Source organism: Dasypus novemcinctus, chromosome 1, assembly GCF_030445035.2.
Source record: "Dasypus novemcinctus isolate mDasNov1 chromosome 1, mDasNov1.1.hap2, whole genome shotgun sequence".
In the NCBI taxonomy this organism is placed as follows: Eukaryota; Metazoa; Chordata; class Mammalia; order Cingulata; family Dasypodidae; genus Dasypus; species Dasypus novemcinctus.
In genome coordinates this window covers 140,575,677-140,598,959 of record NC_080673.1, presented here as the reverse complement: position 1 = coordinate 140,598,959, position 23,283 = coordinate 140,575,677, and the positions used below count along the sequence as shown (strand labels likewise).

Genomic DNA, 23,283 nt, shown 5'->3' with positions numbered 1-23,283 from the left:
CATTACTTGCCTTTCTACTTAAATATATTGAAGAAACACTTCCATAGAGGCTTTCTGAATATTGCATATCCATCTATTTTCATGTGCAGATGCAATAATAAAGTATGTAATACAGGTTGTAAACTGTCATTTTCTTCAGTCATCAAATAATGCCAGCTATAATGACATTCAGAAATATTGAGATATCAAGTATTTAAGAAGTATTTAATATTACTCTCCCAGTTCTCCTTTGAATTATGTCAATATTCTTATCTCTAGAAAGATTTAGTAATTGACCTACTTGGCATAATTTACAAGAGGCCATTTCAATGTGCTAAACTTTAAAATCTTCTTGTCTCTGTGGTTGTAGTTACATGATAGGAAACTGCTCACAAAATAATACTAATTGTCTCATTGCAGTAAAAATAAATAAAGCTGATTTTATCACAACCCAATTGTCACAGCAAATATCCAAGATCCTAGTCATGCAGGTTTGTTGGGAGTCATTTTAATGTTTAATTGAAAATATATTTTAATAAATGTTAACTGAATATCATATAACATAAGTCACTATCTCAGTAGTAATTTTACAATTAGAAAATAGACATTCTGGAAACTACAAATTGATATTTAAAATTTTCACTGGCAATGGAAAAATAAGACAGTAATGCAAGTAAGAAAAATATGTTTCAACTTATGAGGTTTTATAAATATTTCAAAAGAAGCCTAGCATATCATAGACTATAATATCTTATTATATTTCCCAGAGTCCATAGAAAATATCATTAGCTATATAATTATCTTATATTTTGATCAAATATTTAAATATTACTCATTTACTATGGAATTCAGAATATTTTGGGAAGCAGACTTGGCCCAATGGATAGGGTGTCCACCTACCACATGGGAGGTTCACAGTTCAAACCCCAGGCCTCCTTGACCTGTGTGGAGCTGGCCCATGCACAGTGCTGATGAGCACAAGGAGTGCCCTGCCACACAGGGGCGTCCCCCACATGGGGGAGCCCCATGAGCAAGAAGAGCTGCCCAGCGCGAAAGAAAGTGATGCCTGCCCAAGAATGGCGCCATAAACATGGAGAGCTGACACAACGAGATGATGCAACAAAAAGAAACGCAGATTCCTGGTGCTGCTGATAAGAAAAGAATATTTTTACTTTCTTAGCTGTAAAAATAACATATAGCCTTAACAATTTATATATATATATATATACACATATATAAACAAATACATAACATTATATATGTATGAAAACTTTTAAAAGACTGTACTGATTTATGTATTTTAATTATATGACATAATCTCAATGACTAGAACTTGTTAAAATAAATGAACATCTAATTAATCCTTGTATTCTGAGTACCTAGCATAATGCACATAATTTGTTGGATAAATGTTTGCTGGACAAATGAATAAACAAATAAATCCACAACAAAACAAGAAATGAAGTTCAAAGTTATAACATCAAGGTTATATACAAACACATATAATTTCAAGTCAAAGTTGTATTTAGAAAATCTACTTGTGCATGTGTGACACACAAAAAGACATGTTTCTTTGCAGAAGACACTAGAACAAAATAGCTTTCTATAGGATTCTGCATGTCTATCTTCTTTGTCCTATCAAGGAACAATAGATGAGAATATATAGATGTCTAATTAAACCATAAACTAAATAAATAATGTAGTTTCTCAACTATATAAATTAAAAGGGAATTTCTTTCACTGATCCCTTGAGAAAAGGGAGATCTAAAATCCTCTCCAATCATAGTTAGCATGTCTATGTGCCTGAATCTTTGTAATACTAAATTATAAAAGGTCTGATCTGGCCTGTATGACATACAAGGATCCAGATATACACCACAATTTCCAGTAGCAGGCTAGCTGGTTATCACTATGATGCCTTAGACAAAATGTCCAGGCATGTATAGGAGAGTGAGTCTTAGATGCTGCTTCATATGCCATTATGATAAAGGGGGAAACAAGCTCTTTTACTCCCACTTCTCTATAATGCTGCATTTGGAAAGGTTGTTAAAAGATTGTTTCCTAAACTGTGTTCTGCTGAATTTACTAAAAAAAACTCTTTAAACTATATTGCAACATTTTAGCCACACTTGTCTAATACTATGAAGAATACCAAACTACAAAATCCTATATCTCATTTATTACTTTCCACAACTATGGCCCAAATCTCCCATTTGAAGAAGTCGAGGAGTGTGCATGAGAGGATCTTCATTTCAAATGCAATTTTAGTGATTGTTTATATAATACTGTGTATGCATGTCAATTTCTATTTTCAAAGGACAACACATTATACGTGGATGGTAGGAATTAACTTCAGTATACTAATGGCAGTCATCAGCTCTACCATGAAAATTGCTGATGATTAGCTACCTAGAAAGCACGATCAAAGTGTGATGACATTGAAAGCTTCAACCTTCCAGATTAATAATGTTCTAAAAGTGTTTTGGGAGCCATACTCATTATCCTGATATTAGCTTTGAAATTATATATGTTGCTTTTCCATTATAATAACCTTAATCTGTATATTTTAAGAATGTAAAAGGACTCCAACATTATAAGGAGAGATAAATGCAGTCTACTATCACTGTAGTTAATTACCTAAAAAATTCCATTATTCAAGCTGGCATCAAGATAAACCAAACAATAAAACAGAGAGCACTGCTTAATGAAGTGACTTTATCGCTCAGGATTATAATTGTGGATATGCCTTTAAGTGTGCAGCCTGGAGAGATTTGTGACACAAAACTGAATAATCCTACACTATCGTAATAACTTGTATCACAGCAGAGACCATGATTCATTGACTTATTACAAATTTGCATACTGTATTTAACTAAAAGTCCAGGCATGCACAACTATCCAAAACTCTCTTTAAAATGGAAGTTCTCCAAAAGTTTGCAAGCTGTCCTATCTTGATGTATATAATGTAAAGTGGAATACATGGAAGACTTAGACATTTATGAAGTATATGCACACTATTTCCATTTCCTCTGTTCTAGTCTAAATGTTAAGCAATATAATAAAATTTGAATATACCTGCTAAATGAATATAGGTTTATAAACTATATTATTAAATATTCATAATAACATTTTGAAGTATTGAAATTATATGAGAAGATCCCCTGTAACAAAAGCAATATAAATGGATAACAAAGGTTACCATCCTCTTTTGTTTCTACACTATTAATCTATAAGTTGCTTCTAAACAAGAGACTTAACTGTAGGTGCTGCTGCATAGGGACTTTCAGAAAAAGGTCAGCAATCACATGGGTGATTTTCTCCAGCTCTAAGTAAACAATGAGCTAATAGGATATTATTAGTATTATGCCTACTCAAATACCTAGATGTAGTTGGGAGCATAAGAATATTATGCTCAAATTGGCATGGAGGAATAAAAATAGGAATAAAAATATTTCTATTAGAGAAAAGAATCATGACTTAAAAAAAGACATATAATTAGTAACTTAATGAAGACAAAATTATAATAGTGAAGTATTATCAAGAGTTTAAATAAATCAAATAGACAAATTGAAAAGAATTATCAAAAATAAACTGATGAATCATATAAAAGTATTAAATATTGGGTAAAATGCACTTTTTTTATAGGTTAAGTTTTATAGATATGAAGGAAATAATATATCCCAACAATTATTTCACTGCAAAACTTGGGAATAAAACATTTCACATTAGTAATTGCTTTTATAATTTAACTGACTTTACATGCAGAAATAAATTTATATTTAGGGAAATGCTTCCTCATCTGATTTCCTAAGAGACACTAATTGGCAGGAAGTCCAGATACTTTTTATTTTTTTTCAAATTGTTCTCCTCACTGCAGAAATGGCCACGGACACTAACCTTGTACTGCAGGACTCCCTGCTCTGCTCCTAACCCAGCTATACTATTTGAGTTAGTGTTGGACAGCTCAATCAAATGGAATGCATCACAATCTTTTAATGTGGGATTTGGAACATTACCAGTTGGTCTGAACTGATCTTTTTAATACAAGAGACCACATTTGGAATTGCAGGGAAGCTATGTGCAAAGTGAGGCAGAGAAATGTGGTCTGTGAAGAGAGAAGAATGAAGGAAATGACCAGTTAGAAGCAGGTACCAGAGACAAGGGAGATCACTGCCTGGTTCGCAGGAGCTTGGCAAATCCCTTGGTTCTTTCATTTCAAGAATTCAATTGACTCAGGTTCTATGAGTTTAACAATAAGTCCCTTTGCTTTCCTTAAACTAGCTGAAATCAGTTTATGTTACTTGAAACTAATTGAAATCTGACCAACAGAACAATAACTAACTAAATCAGCTTTATTTATCTGGGCAACTTACAATTTAGAGTACCTCTTTATCATTTCTGAGTGAAATATTTCTCCCATATCCTGAATACTTGAAAAAGCAGGACATTACTTAATTTGTTTGAAGATCAAACGTATAATCAGGTAATTTCCCATCACTGCATCCCTGCAACAGGTCAAGGTTGGTGCAACACAACATGGCCCTCAAACTATGTTGTTTCTGTAGGTTTGTGTAAGCCCACCATCAAAAAAAATCTGTAAAATTAAAATTTTTGAGTCTGCTTTTGATAATGGCCTCCTTTCTTCACTGTGAATTTTCCATTATTGCTGTAATTATTATGTAGTCCTGTTTCGATGTGTGAAAATAAATTGTTCATTAGTGGAAAACATTTAAATGTTTTAGGAAATTTTATTCATGAACTACCAAGAAAAGTGCAAGGGTGGATTTTGGTAAAACACCTCAAGTCTTTACTAATAAATTATCTAGATGTTTTATTCAACAAGCGAATATATTTTCCCATCTTTAGGTTTTCATTAAAAAATGATTCAAACATACTGATGAGAATATAATAGAGAACTATAATGACCTTAAAAGTCTATTGCCAGCACTACTCATCTCTTTGTACAATAAAAACATGAACCAAGACAGAAAGAAAAAATAATAGTAGCATTACATATTGAGTACTTGTATGGCCAGAAATTGTGTTGAACATTGTATTGTTAATGCATTCAAATCTTTATATTAACCTTGTGCAGTAGGTAGTAGTAAACATAATCCATACTTGAGGAAACTGAGATCAGAGATTAAGTAATTTGCTACACCTAAAGCAGTAAGGGGTGAAGCCAGGTTTTGACTCAAAATTAGCTGATTTTAAAGTCTCCAGGTTAACCATACTGCTTTTAAGGAGAGAGAAATTAATATATTGGTAATTTAGATCTATCTCAAGGAAAGGTGGCCCAAGAATTTTGGATATATTTGTGCAAATTATGTTTTAACAGCTCTAGTGGACATCATTCATAATCTATCTGTATAATTGAGAAAAGGAACTGGATCCTGTTCAAAATTGTAATATCAGTGGTTAGTGCATAATAATCTTTTGTTTAAACCAGTAAATTGTATAAATAAATAACCTTATCCTGGCTCAGACTTGCATGCTACCAAATAAATAAGAAACCCTAAATCCAAGTTTGGCTCTTGTTACGGCATCATTTGAAGCTAAAACTGAGCAAACTTTGAGACTCCCAAACCACCACATCCTAAAAACTATAATACCTAATAGCCTATCAAACATTAACAAATATATTTAATATCAATCTTTATTTGAGGTACATGGCACCATGTAAGAGACAAAGAGAAGGTCTCTTCACAAGAGCTTACAACATTCATACAAACAACAGGTAACACTAAAAATTCAAATTTTATCATTAACAAATTGATAATCAGTGTGTTCAATTCATAGTAAGTGCTATATTGATTCAGCCTAAGATGTGGTCATCCTTCTTATGTAGTAATGAAAGTTTTCATCATGTATAACTTGAGCAGGGCATTGAAAAACACTATTGGTATTAAGATAGTTTGCATGGGAGGTGGGAGTTAGAGTATTTCAAACAATCTTGTGCAAAAGTCTAGAGGTAGAAATTTATATGAATCCTTTGGTGAGTTAAGAGAAAAATAAGTGAATTTGGGGGAAAGAGTAGTAGGATATATGATCACAAAGATTAGACTCAACAGAACCAAGATACCAGGCTGAGTGGTTTGGACTATCATTTTCTACATTAGTGCAAGCACTGAACAATGTAACAAAAAGAAAGAGAATAAGGTAATGAATAGCAAAAGCCTCAGAAAACTTCACACATGGGGGGAGGCTTGAGCATTCTCTCTTCCCCTGCTGCCTTTAATGGAAATAATCAACAGGAATGCTGGATGATTACAGTATATTTTTTCTCTGTGGGAGAAGGAGATTATGTACTCAGAACCATAAAGCATTTTGCTTGCAAAATTAATTCAAATTGACTCGCATGGGAGCACTGGCACATGAATTGAAAACAGCTGAAGGATAGCTTAAAAAAGAAAAAGAATCTTGATAAACAACAATCAAGCCATGTAGAAAACTAGTTGGATTTTGGCCCTGGGGACCTCTGCAATGCCCAGTCTGTCTTAATTAACATTTTCATTAATGATTAGGGAAGGAAGAGATTTTTTTTTAAAAAAGCATTATATTTACATAAACTGGTGCAAATATCAATGAGGGCAGAGATTTTTTTTAAAGTTACAAAACGTCCGGGGCCCAGTTTTTATGTGGACTACATCATTTAGCAGAGAGACATCTAGAAAGAAACGTATATTCCCCATAAAAGGTAGGCGGAAAAAGAAGAACTAGGACTCAATACGAGACAGGTGGGAATTAAACTGGGAGATAGATGGTTAATGAAAGTTTGTGCACCAGTGCTTCACATCACAGACAATATAATAGTAAACTTGTAAATGACTCTTTAGAAATCACCTGAAACTCTTTACATTTGTGTTCCCTGCTTGTTATATACGCAAATGGACAAAATAATCCAAAAGAGGAACAAATCAGAAGGATTAAGAGTTTATGCATGCAGGTAAACAAGATGAGTATGGATAGATAACACAGGTGTACACATTGCAATCTGGATTGGGGAAAAAAAAAAAAAACGAGATAGAGGTTTAGGACGGAGGGAAGAAGAAAAATTTCACAACATGATCTGCTAATAGGGAGAGCCAGTCTTCGTCTTGGGGCCATCCAAATCCCTGAAGAGGTAGTATTTAAGCAGCGATCCAATGGATGAAGCTTTAGCTAACCAGTTGGTGTGGGGGTAAGGAAGAAAGATTAAGAAGAAGGTATCATGGATAAAAGTCATTTTCCAGTTTATATTTTATGAGCTTCCCTATAATATGAGTAAGAGCCTCCAAGGAAGAAAATGCTTGCACAATTCTATCTTTACTTTTAGTACATATTAAGAAAGATACAAAATGAAAAAATAATACATATAAGTATTATTCCTATTTTGCAGGAATACATGTAACAAGTTTTAATTCATTCAATTTATTAGCATATATCATAGACTAAATGCAACATTGGTCTCATATGCAGAAGTAGAGATGGACATTTTAAAGAACTTTCTTAAAAAGTGCTAAGTTTCCTTAGGTGAAATCCAGATGCAAAATTTTGCTTCTAAATTTCAGTGTATGCTTAAGGACTATCTTGAATTCCTTAAATTATTTATCTTAATTGCCTTATGGATTAAATGGTATGCTTTTGCTTTTCTTGAAAAACAATGAATATAAAACTACTTTGGATCAGGCTAGATTCTTCATTATACTGGCATTTGCATTATATTATATAATACTCATTCCCTTTAGAATTGTTTTCTATCATTGTCCAAATAAAGAACTTTCCTGTATTCACTAACGTGTTCTGTTTTTCACCCTCACCATGATTTTAATCTTTATTAGCCTCACTGTTTTCAGTTTGGGCCTCAGTGCTTGTCATTATCTTTAATCTCCTTCATTAGGAAACAAAGCAAAATAAGGTCCTGGCAAAATCCACTATGATTACAACCAAAATATAGGAGATAGATTAGTAGAGTTCAACTATTTCTCCTCATTTTTGCCCTTCCTTTATTTTGGGGATAGAGACTCATACAACAATCCCCTTCACATACTTTTGTCAAAGTCTGAGTATTAATTAATATAGATAACCCAACTCAAATTTTTCTTGAAATAAACACATCTAAAACACTAATAATAAATCCACAGGCCATTTTGACTAATCTAAACCTAGTTATTTAATTTTCAAGTTCAAAATTACATAAACAGGCTGTCTATATCAAAAAAAGCAGAAATACTACAAAGTCACAATAATACAAGAAAAGCCATAAATTCCTGTTTTGCAGTTTCTATTAAGTAGAGCTATTGCTTTTTCTTTTTTCCCTTGTCAGAGAACAAGTGAATTTCCACTTTTTGTACATATGATTTAAGATGTTAATATTCTAAAATATCCCTCAAATGAATAAATTATCCTGAATGATGCTAATAACCACTAAGATCAGCACAAGAAAAGATCTCCAAATAATATTTATCTTCTTTATTTGACTAGGAGAAGCACATACAGCAAAAAACTCAGGGAGGATGCTCAAGGGAAAACTGAGGCTTCCCCATTGTGTGCTACAGGAAATACAGTAAAGTCAGTGGGGAAAAGTCTGATTCCACCAACACACAGGAGGCAGGTGTATCTTGTGATTATTGTAACAACCACCTATGGAAAAAAAGAGCAATAGTGGAATTTCTAATTCGTAAGAACAAAATCTGCTATAAACAAATACCATACATGTTAATATCATTCTCATAGGAACAATCCTTGAAAACACTTGCTAAAAATTTCCAGGATACAATATAATATTGTTTATATCCATGCTTAGACTCTACACATTAGACAATATTAAATGTTCCAGAGGGTGACTGAAAAAACCCTAATATAATCAGAAGGAGGAAAAATACATCTTTAGCATGTGTATAGATAAGTGGACAAAGCTATGAATATGAGATTGACAGTTTAAGAGCAAACAGAAAAGGAGAGAAGAAAGTCTTAAATGATAAAAAAAAAATATTTTAGAATAAGTCAGTTGGTTCTGTTATTCAGTGAAATGATTCAGTTAAAAAAATGGACAAGTAAATTCTATGAAGTTTGAGCATCTATTTTAGAATGCTTTCATAATTTTAATTGAAATGGCATCTATATAAAATGTAACTTTTACTTTTTATGAAAAATATTTACGTTAACTTTCCTAACTTTTCCTAAAGTACTAGAGTTGAAAGTTACTACTACTCATTTGATATTTAAGGAAAAATTTGAGACAAGCAGAAATGGAGTTATTATGTTAATGGGACAGAGTTCTTTGCAAAAATCCCAAAATTGTATCTAAAAAAGATGGAGATAAGAATAGACCCCATCATGAAAATCACTGAATATTTGAGGCCTCAATCCTATTCCTTAGTCACATTCTTAAGAATTCCTATTACTGCCAAAAGTACATCCTAATAGATTGCAGTGAAAAAGTGTGAGAAACTCAATAGAAAAACTTAACAAAAGGCTTACCTGGAGGAAAATGTTTTTTTTAATCATATAAACAGTGAAGTTTAGAATTGGAGGTAATTATGCATTCTTTACAATAATTAAGCACATATATATTAAAATATGACTAGTTTTCCTTCATTTTGCATTTGAATGGCCTAAGGCAAAATATAGCATGAAAATCTCATTAAGACTTAACACAATTTTTTTTGGAAAAGCAATCCATCCAAGATCCTACAGGACAGAAAGGGAATCCAATAGAGATACAGAAATAAAAACCACAATTAGATACCATTACACACCCACTAGAAGGGCTACTACTTAGAAAATGGAAAATTATAAGTGTTGGAGGGGACGTAGAAAAATAAGAACACTGTTGCATTGCTAGTAGGAATGTAAAATGGTGCCACTACTATGGAAGACAGTTTGGTAGTGCCTCAGATAGTTAAGTATAGAAATACCACATGAACTAACAATCCCACATCTAGGAATATATACAAAAGATTTGAAAGTAGGACTCGAATAGATATTTATACCAGTATTATTCACAATTGTCAAAAGAGAAAAGCAAACCAAGTGTCCATCAAATGATGAGTGGATAAACTATGGTATATACACACAATGGAATATTATGCAGCCAAAAATAGGAATGAAGTTGGGATACATGGGGCAACATAGATGAGCCTTGAAGACATCATGTTGAGTGAAATAAGGCAGACACAAAAGGACAAATATTGCATGATCTCACTAATACAAAATTATTAGAATAGGCAAGCTCATAGAGTAAGAATCTAAAATATAGGTTATCAGAAGATAGTGCAGAATTAGGGGTAGGGAATGAATTAATTTAATAAAATACCCAACATCCATGTTTTTAAAAAAATTCTGTTCACTGTATGTAAACCATGAAGAGAAAAAAGTAAAGTTTTTTTCTTTAAAAAAAAAAAGGCAAAATAAAGGGAAAATATCATAAAGACTTACCCCATTTTTTGGGAAAGCAATCCATCCCAGATCCCCCATGACAGTACGTGAATCCAATAAATTCACTGAAAGAGAAAAATTACAAAACTGAGTGAAATACATAAAAATACATCACTAATTTTGGAAGTGCATATAGCTTCGAGAATTTAGATTAAGCATCTAATACAATTATGTAAGTGGTACAATTTTAAAAAGAAAAAAGTTATTCAGATATAAAAGAACAAGCAATTTTGAACAAATATTGGGAAACAATTACAGCCAAAAACATACAAATGAATCATTATCCTGAAAGTTTTGGGTTTTTTGGCCAATCAAGAATAAAGGGAAAAAATTAATAAGAAGAAAAATAAAAAAAGAAGACCCACAAAAAAGAAAGGCCCATGATCCCTTTTAAAAGGAGGTAAGTCTTGGAATTAAGCTACAGCCATAAAATTGTGGCCAAATGTGCTGTATTTTATTGTAGAAAGCTGTTATGAAGCAATTAACAAATAATTTACATTAAACAGCAATAAACAATTCCCAAGCTTATAACATTTTCGTGGTATTAACTTAAATCTGTAATCCAAATTGCAAGTTTAATTAAGAAATAAATCTACACACCCTTAACCAAGACAAGGAAATTACAGCAGCTCTTGGGGCTGTTGCTATGTTAAGGGTCCATTGCATTCCCCAAAAATACCTCTATTTAGAGGTGACCGTAGTATGAAATGTGCTTCATGCAGAACTATGTTTTTTGAAGTAGCCCTAAATCACTGCTGGAAATCCTAAGATAAAAGATAACTCTTAAGATGCAATTATGAATACCAGCCGGACAAAAGGAAGCTTTGGCTATGTATGTACAAACACATGCACACATATAGGTTTTACATTTCAACAAGTTCATCCACTGTCCTGGAGAAATCAAACTAGCTTCAAGTGTCCTGTCTTGTCAAAATATGTTAGACCTGGAACAAAGAACATTACCTTTCCAAGCTAACGCAAATGGATCTACCTACCAAACCATTTTGCAAGGGCATGAAGTATGGACTCAGAAGGGAGCCAACAGAGTTATCACTGGGGTCAGAGGTAATTCCTTAAGCTACATTCAAGTTACCAGTCCACCATAACAATAAGATACACCAACAACTTAAAATTTACAAAACAAACAGACATGTACTGATTACCTGTGTCAAAATATGTATATTTTTACTCAATAACTTGTCTATTACCCTATCTAAGTTCTGGGCTTCTAAACTATAAAATTGCATGTTTACATAATGTTTGCATCATTTTTAGGCTACTCACATCATACTGGCTTTAGAGAATAATAAAATAAATAATGGAGTTAATTTCTTAAGGAAATAATACTCTACCTGAAAAACTATTGTTTAAAACAACAAAAACCAAACCAAACAAATAAAATCTGTCCCAATACCCAACGACCTTGAAAATTCTAGCAGTCACTCCACTAAATCTAATTTTCAGTTAGATTCATACTCTTGCCTCTTTACTCTATTGTTGGCTTTTCTGGTTTCCATGGGAATAAGGCTGCATTAAACTTAAATGTCCTTGCCCTCCTTTTAGCTTTTTTCTGGGACACTAGGTCTATGTCTAGACATGACTAAATACCAGGGGATTATAAAACCCAAATTGTTATGTTTATTCATTTTAATGATTCATTTGATTCACCTTTGATATTGAGCAGCAGCATATCTGTAAAGACTAGATAAAGTGGAGCAAGGCAGCAAACTAAGTGAGTTCTATTACGATGGCGGTTAAATTGAAATTAATTGTGGGGAACAGAGGAAATTTAAGATTTCAAAACCTGCCATGAGAAACACAACGTTCCTTGTAGACCTCTTAATAATATGTGCATCTCAAAATATTCATTATCAATATAATTCCAGATGTCTTCCCAACATTTAGTTACCCTCACTTGAGTTAACTATAATCATGAATTTTTATCATTTTGCCTTGAAATATATGTATGTGTGAAATTATGTTAATGACCTCCAATATTATATGGCTGTTTATAGAATTTAATGGGAGTTTTTAATGCTGTAATATATGATAAAACATGTGAAAATAACTACAATAGAAATCTATATTATCTTACTTATAAGATCTAGTCAAAACGTTCTTCAGATAAATGGTTAAGAAAGTTTGCAGGAATATAGATGTATGTCACTTCCCTCTATTGTGTAAAATTCTTTTCTCCAGGAAACTGGGGATTTCATAAAATTCACAATGTAAAGAAGACATTTCCATATACCTTTACTGAATTGAAAATTAAGGGAAAAAAGTAAATTTAAGTGTTTCAGGCAATATTTTGCAGATAAGCCTATTATAAATTTGTTCATTAAGTACAGAGTAAATTGGGCTTTCATGCTGCAGTGAAAATTAATGCAGTTTCATACATGTACACATATACACATACACACACAAAGAACTACCTCTAATACTTATTCGTACTGTTTTAAGTTTATCAAATATCCATCTCCTTTTCCCAGTTGCAAACTCTTCGTTTATCCTTTTAAACATATTTCAGGAAGTACCTTTTCCAGGATAACATCCCTGACCACCCATTTTCTAAATCTGGGTAAAAAATTATTAATTAATAGTCCATTTCCACTCAGTTTCTATCTCTAAAATATTGAATACACAGAATTGTATTGGTGTCTTAATGGAAGGCCCACGATAAGTTATGCCTATGTACATAGGCTGCATTTAGAAGTGCTCAAAAGCTGCTTGTCTTAGGACTGAATCATGCATGGAATAAGTGGATAGAACCAGAGGGTGAGGATAAATTAGCAAAGAAGAGTGCTATACAACATGGACATGTGGCAATGTAAGGAAACAGTTTTGGTTGTCACAACTTGGTGAAGGGAGCAGTGGTTGCTACTGGCACTTAGTGGGTAGAGGCTAAGTATGCTACAAAACATCCTGCACTGCACAGCAAAATCTCCCACAACAAGATTTATATGGTCCAAAATGTCACTAGAGCCAGGGTTGAGAAATCCTGACATATTCTTATTAATATTACTAGAAATGCTCTACTTTCACATTTCTTTGTAGGGTGTACCAGTAACATGGTTTTCATTAACAGAAAAGAGCATATGGAGATGTATTCCTTTGGAACCAAAATATACTATTCTCTTATGAAATAAAATAATAAAATAATTTTACTCTTATTTAGGGAAATTTAAAAATAAAGTATCTTGACCAACCAACACTCCTGGATTATTTTTCATATAAACAAAATATCGATTATTTCATATGCTCTTATTTATACTCTAAAAATTCCTCAACTTTCATGATGATGTGTGTGAAAAAGCACTATGTCATTCATCTTGTTAATGCTTCCATTTCCAAAACTACTTAAGCTAATTACATAGCAACCAGAAGTTAAGACAGAGGGGTTAAATAAATGTGAATGTTCAGAAGTTCATTTCCCAATTTCATTACTGAATTTAAAAAGGGGGTGATTTTTGGCAGGAGAGTGGCACAGTCACTAAGTATCTTCTGTGGTACAATTACAGTAATTAAATTGTTCTGAACAGTATATATGCTTGTTGTAAATTACAATGAATACAAAATGAGTATTGATCTTCATTGTACAACTTAATTAAAACTTGTCCGGGAGAAGCCTCTAATGAATATAATTAGAGGAAATGTTTGATACCACAGAGTTACGCTGGAAGACATTCATTAGATATCAGAAATTTTATGGAAAATGTTTTTATTCTATAATTTGTATTTTAAAATAAAATCACACTACTAAACTGAGAGACAGCTTTCAAGGTCATTTTCCCAAGCCACGGTACAATTACAATCAAGATAGGCATATTGGTTGGTATTCTAGCCAGTAATTAAGAAGACTAATTCTTCAGGAAAAATAACTTTACAGGGGTCAATGAGTTTTTAGTCTATTGCAAATTCTAATAGCTATTATTCAGGGGAAAAATCTCACTAACACAGGAAACTTTTAATAAGTAAAAGTCACTAAGCTGTTCAACCAAATTGCAAATTATATATAACTAGACTTAAGTATACTTTAATTTTATTACTATACATTAATAATTTTCAATATTTTCATGAACAGAAAAAAGCATTTAACGAATTTGCTTGGAGAAAAAGGCTGAGAGTTACTAACTCATTTTTGTTAGGATTCAAGGAGAGCAAAGAGAGGACAGAATGAAAAAAGTGGAATATCTGTAAGAAGACTCCTAAATCCTCAGCCTCACATATTCTAACAATTAGAGACTTATTTTAGTTACTAATGCAAATATACTTTTCAATTATTCTAACTTTCAAACCTGTATATCTTTGTATGTATCACTTTGACCCCATTGCTTTCTTCATAACATCTTGCTAATGTTAGTCACAAAATGATTAGAAGAATTTGAATTGAGTTCTCCAGGAAAAAGTCATGTATACAATGTGTTCTGAAACTTTGATGAGTCAAAAGACAGCTTGAGGCACTTTATTCCAGCTGTGTCAGTGGATAAGCCCTTGAGAGAAAGTGTGATTGTGATTCTTGATGTGAAAGTGAAGAAGTGAGCCAGAAGATAAATTTGTCTTAGTCCGCCATGTTACTGACAGAGATATCACACATTGGTTGGTTTAAATGAGAAAATATGAATTCATGGTTTCACAGCTAAAAATCCAAAATCAAAGTTTATCATGGCCATGCTTTCTCCCCAAAGTCTGTAGTATTCTGGCACCTTGGGATTTCTTGGCTTGCATCTCTGCCCCCCATTACATGGTGATTTTGCTCCTTGTGTCCCATTACATGACGGTCTCTTTCCTTGTGTCTGCTTTCAGATTCCTGCTAACTGTATGGCCTTCTCTGACTCACTGCATCCAGATTTCTTCAGCTTAACTGGATAGTAGTACAGATTCAGAACTGCTTTGCCTCTATTGGGACAAAACTAAAAATAACATCTTCTAAATGTCCTATTTATAATGAGCTCACATTAACGGAGTCAAGGATTACAATGAAGAACACATCTTATTTTGGGGTATATAATTCGTATATAATTCAATCTACCACAATATTCTTACTCTTATATTGTTTCTTTTATGCCACAATCTTCACATTAATAATCAAATGCAATTATAATGCCAAGTGGACCACAATATAAAGAGAGAATAATCTGGATGGTGGCAGGTCAGATGGTATACCTTCCTCTAAAGGTATTGAATCAAAATCCCATTGCATATAGCAGACTTTTTTTTTTTTTTTATTTTTTATTGACTTTGTAATAATATTACATTAAAAATATATATGTGAGGTCCCATTCAACTCCACCCCCCCACCCCCCCTCTCCCCCCCCCCAACAACACTCGTTCCCATCATCATGACACATCCATTGGATTTGGTAAGTACATCTTTGGGCACCTCTGCACCTCATATACATTGGTTCACATCATGGCCCATACTCTCCTCTATTCCATCAAGTAGGCCCTGTGAGGATTTACAATGTCCGGTGATTACCTCTGAAGCACCATCCAGGGCAGCTCCATGTCCCGAAGACGCCTCCACCTCTCATCTCTTCCTGCCTTTCCCCATACCCTTTGTCCATTATGTCCACTTTTCCCAATCCAATGCCACCTCTTCTATGTGGACACTGGATTGGTTGTGTCCATTGCACCTTTATGCATATAGCAGACTTTTGATAGACACTTGTTTATTTAATAATATTTTAAAAGTAACATTTTAAAAAGCTAATGGATTCAGTTACAGCACACATTTTATTAATCTGTGGGAACAAACTTCAGATATATTGCTATCCAGCCTCTCTCCCTCATGCCATTCAACACAGATGTGATTTCTTGCTTCAAGGCTAATTTTTATAATTTGACAACTGCTGCAGGGAACAAAGAACAATCAAAAAAAATCGAAAAAAAAATGTAGAGAAAGAGGACATGTGTTTCCCATTGGAAAGCTATATTTGCAAATTTAGTAAAAAAATATTGTATATTTAAAAGTGCTAGGTATATTTCTGGCAGCTCCTGACTTGAAGGTAAGGATCCATAACCAACTGTATTGCCATGGACACTGAATGTGAGAGTAGTCATTTCTTTCTGAATTTTGAGCAACCTAAATGTACAATTTTTTTTTTAGAAAAAGAAGAATGAATAGAGGAGATTTTGGAGTAAGGAGTTTATGAAACCCATTATATGTGAGGTTCTCTACTAGGCAATTTATTTATGTTCTTTCGTTTAATCATCTCAACAAACCTATGGGCACAGCAAGAACACTGACAAGAACACTCTTACTCCAGTAAGAGCCTCATAAGGGATAGTAGGATTAGATGAAGTATAAATTAATACCTGAGACTTTTGTACAGGACTATGAACCCTGCTCACTGTTTCTTGGACCCAAGCCCCCCAGTTAAGGTCGGAAATAAGAATTCCTTGATTACAGCCACTTACCCCTAATTACATTCAAAGACAGTGAGCTAAATTCTAATCACAAATGAATAACATTTTGTCCATGAACCAGGGCTGCTGAACCTTGCTGAAGAAAAATGACAGAACCACGGATAAATAAGTGTCCTCAAATGGGACCTCAACATTACCTAACAAACCTGCTATCTTTGGATAATTAGTTCCCTCACCTAGTAACCGCAAAATAGTCTGTAAAATTTTAAATAAAATATACTTTAAAATAAACTGTATGTTAACTTCCAGCTAATGCCCTCTTCTTAATTCAAATGATTGAATGGGTTTCTATTTCCTCAATCCTCACTACTTGCAATCTCATTTCAACTCCCACTATTCTACACTCTTCACCAAGGTTACTAGTGATAATCATATAGCTCTGAGTTCCTAATTTGTCTTATCTTGTGGCATCACTTGGCCTTAACCTCCATCTACAAATACTGTCATCTTTTATTTTCAAATACATATATTTCTTCATTTTTCTTCTACCTCCTTGGCTACTTCATCATGTTCTCTTTACAAGGTTTATTTCCTCTAGCACCCTTCAAACCTTGACTTTGATGAATACTCTGTATTTGCGTACGCTGACTTCACTTCTCACTCTAAACCAATGATTCTGGACCAGGAATTAACATCAGAATAAAAAAAGTAATTTTTGAACAAACAAATGTCTTGGCCTTAGAACACACTTGCTGAATTTTACTGAATCATACTATCTTAAGTAGATTCACCATATATTCACATTTTGTTGCTGTTGTTTGGTTGGTTGACTTTAAAGGTGATATTAACATATATTCCTATTTAACGGCCCTTGTAGAGGAAGAGCTCAAGTAGTTTCAAACTTCAGTTACAATCTAAATGGTAATCCAAAATCCACATATCTAGTCAACTTTCTCTTGGAACTCATATCAATTTATAAAACTCCTCACTGGTGATGAACACATATATGGCATGCAGCCATGCCAATTTAGCCTCTCCTAAAATGAATGAAGTCTTTTTCCCCTTTACAAGAAAAAAAATCCTCCTTCTGTATTTCCATTTTCAGTTAATGCAATGCCATAGAACTAGTTGCTCAAACTAGAAAGCTATGAGTCATCCTTGTCTTTACTTTCACCCCCAAATTAAATCAGTGACCAAATCCCACAGATTCTAACTATATCCTGTATTTACTTCTCTAAGCTGCCTGCTTTGTTTCATTCCACAGCATAATTACCTCAGCAAAATCCCTGTCATAATTTTTTACCTGAAAAATCTACTAGCTGGTTTCTCAGTAGGGAGAAATGATCAACAATTTTTTTCAAATATTGCAACCAGAGAGCTCCTTCCAAGTTATGAATATAATCATATCAACCTCCCACTTCAAACCTTGTATTAGTGCCCACGGCCTTTATCATAAGACCTTACAGATTTGGACAATATTTTCTTCCCCAATTTCATTCAGGAATTTTCCTCCCTCTATTGCCACATTTTAACAATATTGAATATATTTCAGGTGCATTCATATTCCATTCAGGATTGATTCAGTTCTGTCCAATGAGCTATAAAGGGGATCGATAACGAAAGGGAGGTTTCTAAGAAGAGAAAGCTCCTGGCTGCCTTAGAAGTCACTGTATAGACGTATTTCATGGAACAAATGGAGCCATCTAGAGAAAACTAGGAAAACCAACTGGAGAGCAGAGCCTATAAGAGTAGTAAAGTGAAGGGAGGGGAAGAAGCTAGTTCCAAATTATAGCCCAAGACTGCTAACTAACTTATCTAAAATTGAAACCTGCCTCTCCTAGGACTTGCTTTCATGTGGAAAAAAAATCAATTTTCTTGTTTCTTAATCTAGCGGGGAAGTGATTTGTTATTAATGGGGAAGTGATTTGTTATTATTTGCCGGGGAAGACAACCTAACTTATACAACTGGTAAGTGGCATAGTTTGAAAACAGACTCCACTCCCTCTCCTTTCAGATCTACTCCTGTTCCTTCATGTCTTGATGCCTCCAAATTCTACCCACACAGTTCCAGTGACATTCCCCACTGAGCTTAACCTCTCCTATTCTTTATCTGTAAAGTGATTATAAGGTAGATGATTTTTGTTGCCCCTTCAATCTTAATATGTATTGCTTAATTGTTAACTTGCGAAGACAATGCTTGCCTTTCATTGTCTCAAAAGACTTTCTTGTTTTGTTCATTCTGGATTTTTTGTTTCTTTTTGTTCATATTGTTTCAAATTATTTATCATCCTCATCATAAACAAAGAAGTTTAGCCACTGTTTTTTGAAAAGTAGGCATTAACATGTGCATATCATGAAACATACCACTGTGATGGAAACATAATCAGAAACGGATACTAAGGTTTTGTGTTGTTAATGCATGTTAAAATTGTAAATCAAGGGAAATGTCAAAGAGGAATTCAGAATTGATATCACCATTTAGTCTGTATAAAGTGTTTAGGCAAAGCTAACACCGAAATCCAGGGACAGCTAAATTATGCCTAATGAGCAGACTGCTATATTCATAGGACACACAACATGAAAAAAGGAATATCAAATGATTTGCTATGGCTACCCTGACAGATGTGGTAACCAAACTTCTCAAGTCTCACACACTGCTGTTATTCTAAAGAGAAAAATCAGCATTGGATAACTAACAGGCTTGAAAATATTCACATCACAGAATACTCTCACTAAATCCATGTTTAGTTCCACACCACTGTATTTAGAGATTAGGTATGACGTTATTCCTTTTAAAAATAAAATGTTCTAAGTCCTCAACACCTGGGATAAACATGCTTATTCACAATTCACTTTTAGAATGATTCATGAATCCTATTGTGGTTTTGCTACAATATGACCTTGCAGAAATTATTTCTCTTGTCTGTAAAATCAGTGATTGAGACCAACAAACTTATATGTGCCTGTACTTAACCTATTTTGTCTCACCTAACCCTAACAATTATTCTTTAATATAAATGCTATTTTCCTCATTTTTGAGATAAGGAAATTAAAGATGAGAAAAACTAAATAGGCCAATGGCCCAAGGTCCTGGAGCTAACGTACACATAGGTGAAATCAAAACCCAAGTCTCTCTAACTACAAAAGTCTTTCCTTTGCCTATACATTATTACACTTGTGCCAGTTTTAGGATTGCTGAACGCAAAAGTTCACACCCTTGCAACTCTTAAATCCTATATTTCAATGAGTTTCATTAAATTACTGAGTCACAAATGGTATGTTTAAAAACACCTAGCATCCACCACAATGCTCTAATAGTACTGTGCAAAATGTAGAAAACTTCATTTATGTTAATCTAAGTAGAATAGACTTTAGTTTTTCCTGGGGGGATCACAACTCACTATTGAACTTCCAACAGTAAGTTACACGATTGCAGAAAACATAACAGTAAGCAACAAAGTAATGATGAACCCTATTATTTTTTTTTTAATTTATATTCATTTTGCTTTTGGCATGTTAATTGGGGCAAGCCAGCTATCATAAGACATGCATTTGTCCAAACATATTTTGTCCTTAAATGCCAAAAACCACGTAAAAACACTTCAAATGAAACAGAAAATATATGTGAAGCTGATTCTTTGTTTTGAATGAGTCCTTACCCTAGTCCCTAATTGCCCTTAATGCTTGATTGAAATATACCAAACTGCAAAACAATCTATATAATCATTAGCTTTGCAGTCTTCTGGGTAGGATAGATGATGATTATATCTAAACATTCACTGAAGCTGACAGAAACGTACACATACATACAGTCTGTATTTTCAGGTGACAGCATTAACAAAAATGAGCAAACAATTGGGTGACCCGGTAGCCCTTTTGATAAAATGAGAAATGACCTAGCTTTTTGCTGACAACATGAGTATTTATCCTCATATGTCTTACAGCTTAGTTAAACTGTAATTCTGATAGAAACCCTGCATAAAGATTGTTTGTTTTTATCTGTATAGAAAACAGAAAAACAAAAACGATATTACAAGGAAATTTTGTCATCAAAAATTAGTTAAAATATAAAGCAATCCAGACAAAAGTACTTAGAAATACTGTGCCAAATATTTTTTAAGTTATTGCACATAAACATTTAGTACCTAGCTTTAATTATGCATCTCAAAGTAGACAACAGCATTAGCAAGGTATCTTTAAGTCTATATTTTCAATACCCTAATTTATTTATCTAAAAGATTGATGACTTAACAGCAATCATTTTTGCCCAGCGAACCTGGTATCTATGTTCTATTTTTGGTCAAAATATAACCTCAGTATCTGTCTCTATGTACTCTTAACATAACAGTTACAGGGGAAAAGAAATATAAAATATTAAAATCACTTTCATCTTTTCTGTCCTATTTGTGGCAGTCACTGTTTTATGGCTACTAAGACTTGCACCCTTCATCCTCCCTGATATCAGAATATCAGTTTTGTTTGGAGAGGAAATGTGTCCAAAGTCAGACGACCGATCATGACTGGCTTTAGAAAGTAATGGTAATTGTGTTTCTATTATCTTAGCCTCCACTGAGCCCTGAAGACTTGTTACATAACTCTGGCCAATGCAGTATAAGCAGAAATCTGCTTGCCAGTTCCTGGGACAGTTTTGTTATCCTGGTCAAAGGAAAAATGCAGCTGACATGGTTCTTATTGCTTCTCCTTCCCTCCTCCTTCTTGCAATGAACTGGTTTTGATACTTGGAGATGCATCAGCATTTTTTTGCAATCATGAGACAATAAACAAGGGAGTAAGGCCAAAAAATTCATAATGATTCCAGGCTTGACATCATTAAGCCACTGAACCCAAACCACCAGACATGTACCCTGAAACTTTTTTCTTATCCATGAAAAATAATTAACTTCTATTTTTAAGCCACTGTTTGGACAGTTTTTCTATCACTTGCAGCATAATACAATTTTAATATATTTAATATGTAATCAATTGAGAAAAATACCAACTCATTACCTTAACTTCTACTCAAGTTCTATGGAATTTAACACCTGCTGTGAGAGTTCATTCATTCATTCAACAGATATTTACTGAGTATCTACTTAAGCATCAAGAACTGTTCTAGGCCCTGGGGATACATCAGTAAATTAAACAGGAAATTTCTTTCTTATTGCTTAAACTTCTAAGAGCTTAGTCCTGAGAGTAGAAACTTCCTGGGATTTATATTACTTGTATAATAGTCCTCTATATATCCTAAGTAGACTCTCTTAGGAGATAATGATCTGAGTTAACATTTGGCACTTAGGGACATATATGAACTCATTCCTTCTAACACATGCAAAATTAGAATATTAGGTGGAACCTAGGAGACTGCATTTTGGTAAGCTTCCTTATCCCCCACATGATTCTTATGCCTACTTAATCCAAGTTTAAACAGCAGTATCACTGGGCTATAGTTTGTCAGTGAGATGAGTCTTCCTGTCACACACTTAGATTGCTGTAGCAACGTCAACTTGAAATAACAAGCTAAGTTGGTGTGGGAGGAGTAGGGTGGGGGAGTGGGGAATATACAGGAATCGCTTATATTTTTTTAATGTAATTTTTTTTGTGATGTATATATCTTCAAAAAATACAATTTACAAAAATGATGAGGTGGGGAGTGGGGAGTAGGTTATATGGGAACCTCTTATTTTTTTTTTTTATGTTTTTCAATATAACGTTCCTTGTGATCTATTAACTTTAATAAAAGAAAAAAGAAGAAGAAAAAGGCTAAGTTTAGTACTTTAATCTTTGTATTTTATGTCATTGCAGACTTTCAGCAGTTCGGGGATTCCACTTTGAGTTGCTCTGTTCTTAACAAGGATGAAAATCAGAATTTTCTATGCATGATCTAAAACTGCAGATTCCTAGAGTCTAAATACATAAATTTCCACAGGCCTTACTTTAATAAACTTTGGTTTAGTGAGTTTAAAGTGGGAAGACATAATCTGTTTTACAAAGTTCTGAGGTTGGCTCTGATAAGCACCCGAGTTAGGAACCATTATTTCCAAGCAAACTTTACCACATATTATAATTTGCTTTTCAGCTAGATTGTTAGAAAGCTACAGATCAAGATCATATCACACTGATCTTCTCTATAACATTCCTTTTATATTTAAAACACTGGTTTTCCAACCAAGCTTACAGTACCTCATAGCGTTCTGAAGAAGCGAGATCCCAGAAGCATAAGCAGATGAAGGAAAAGAGGTGGCAAAAGTATAGCCAGGAAAACTTTAGCCCTGTTGTCATCTGCTTTATGTATTGGGCTTCCTTAGTGATTTCTTTGGAGTGAGAGTTTCTGCCACTTAAAAACAATGAGTTTGAAAACCACTACTAACATTATGTTCTTGATTTTCAATAATGATTTATATACAGACTTATCAGATGAAAATCAGTTTGACATATTTCAAAAATCATTAAAAATATTGTTAATGTCATGATCATTCAATTCCTCAACACAATCACCACTGTGACCAGCCTCTCTCAAAC

General features: G+C 33.5%; 1 protein-coding gene across 16 annotated transcripts in view; it reads right to left on the bottom strand.

Moving 5' to 3' along the window:
• The window catches only part of EPHA5 (EPH receptor A5), a 374,629-nt gene that overhangs the window by 323,459 nt on the left and 27,887 nt on the right, over positions 1–23,283 (bottom strand). For all 16 annotated transcript variants that reach the window (XM_058297774.2, XM_058297793.2, XM_058297763.2 and 13 more), the window contains exon 2: positions 10,399–10,463. In XM_058297774.2, coding sequence (XP_058153757.1) covers positions 10,399–10,463 — 65 coding nt within the window. The remainder of the gene's footprint in view (positions 1–10,398; positions 10,464–23,283) is intronic.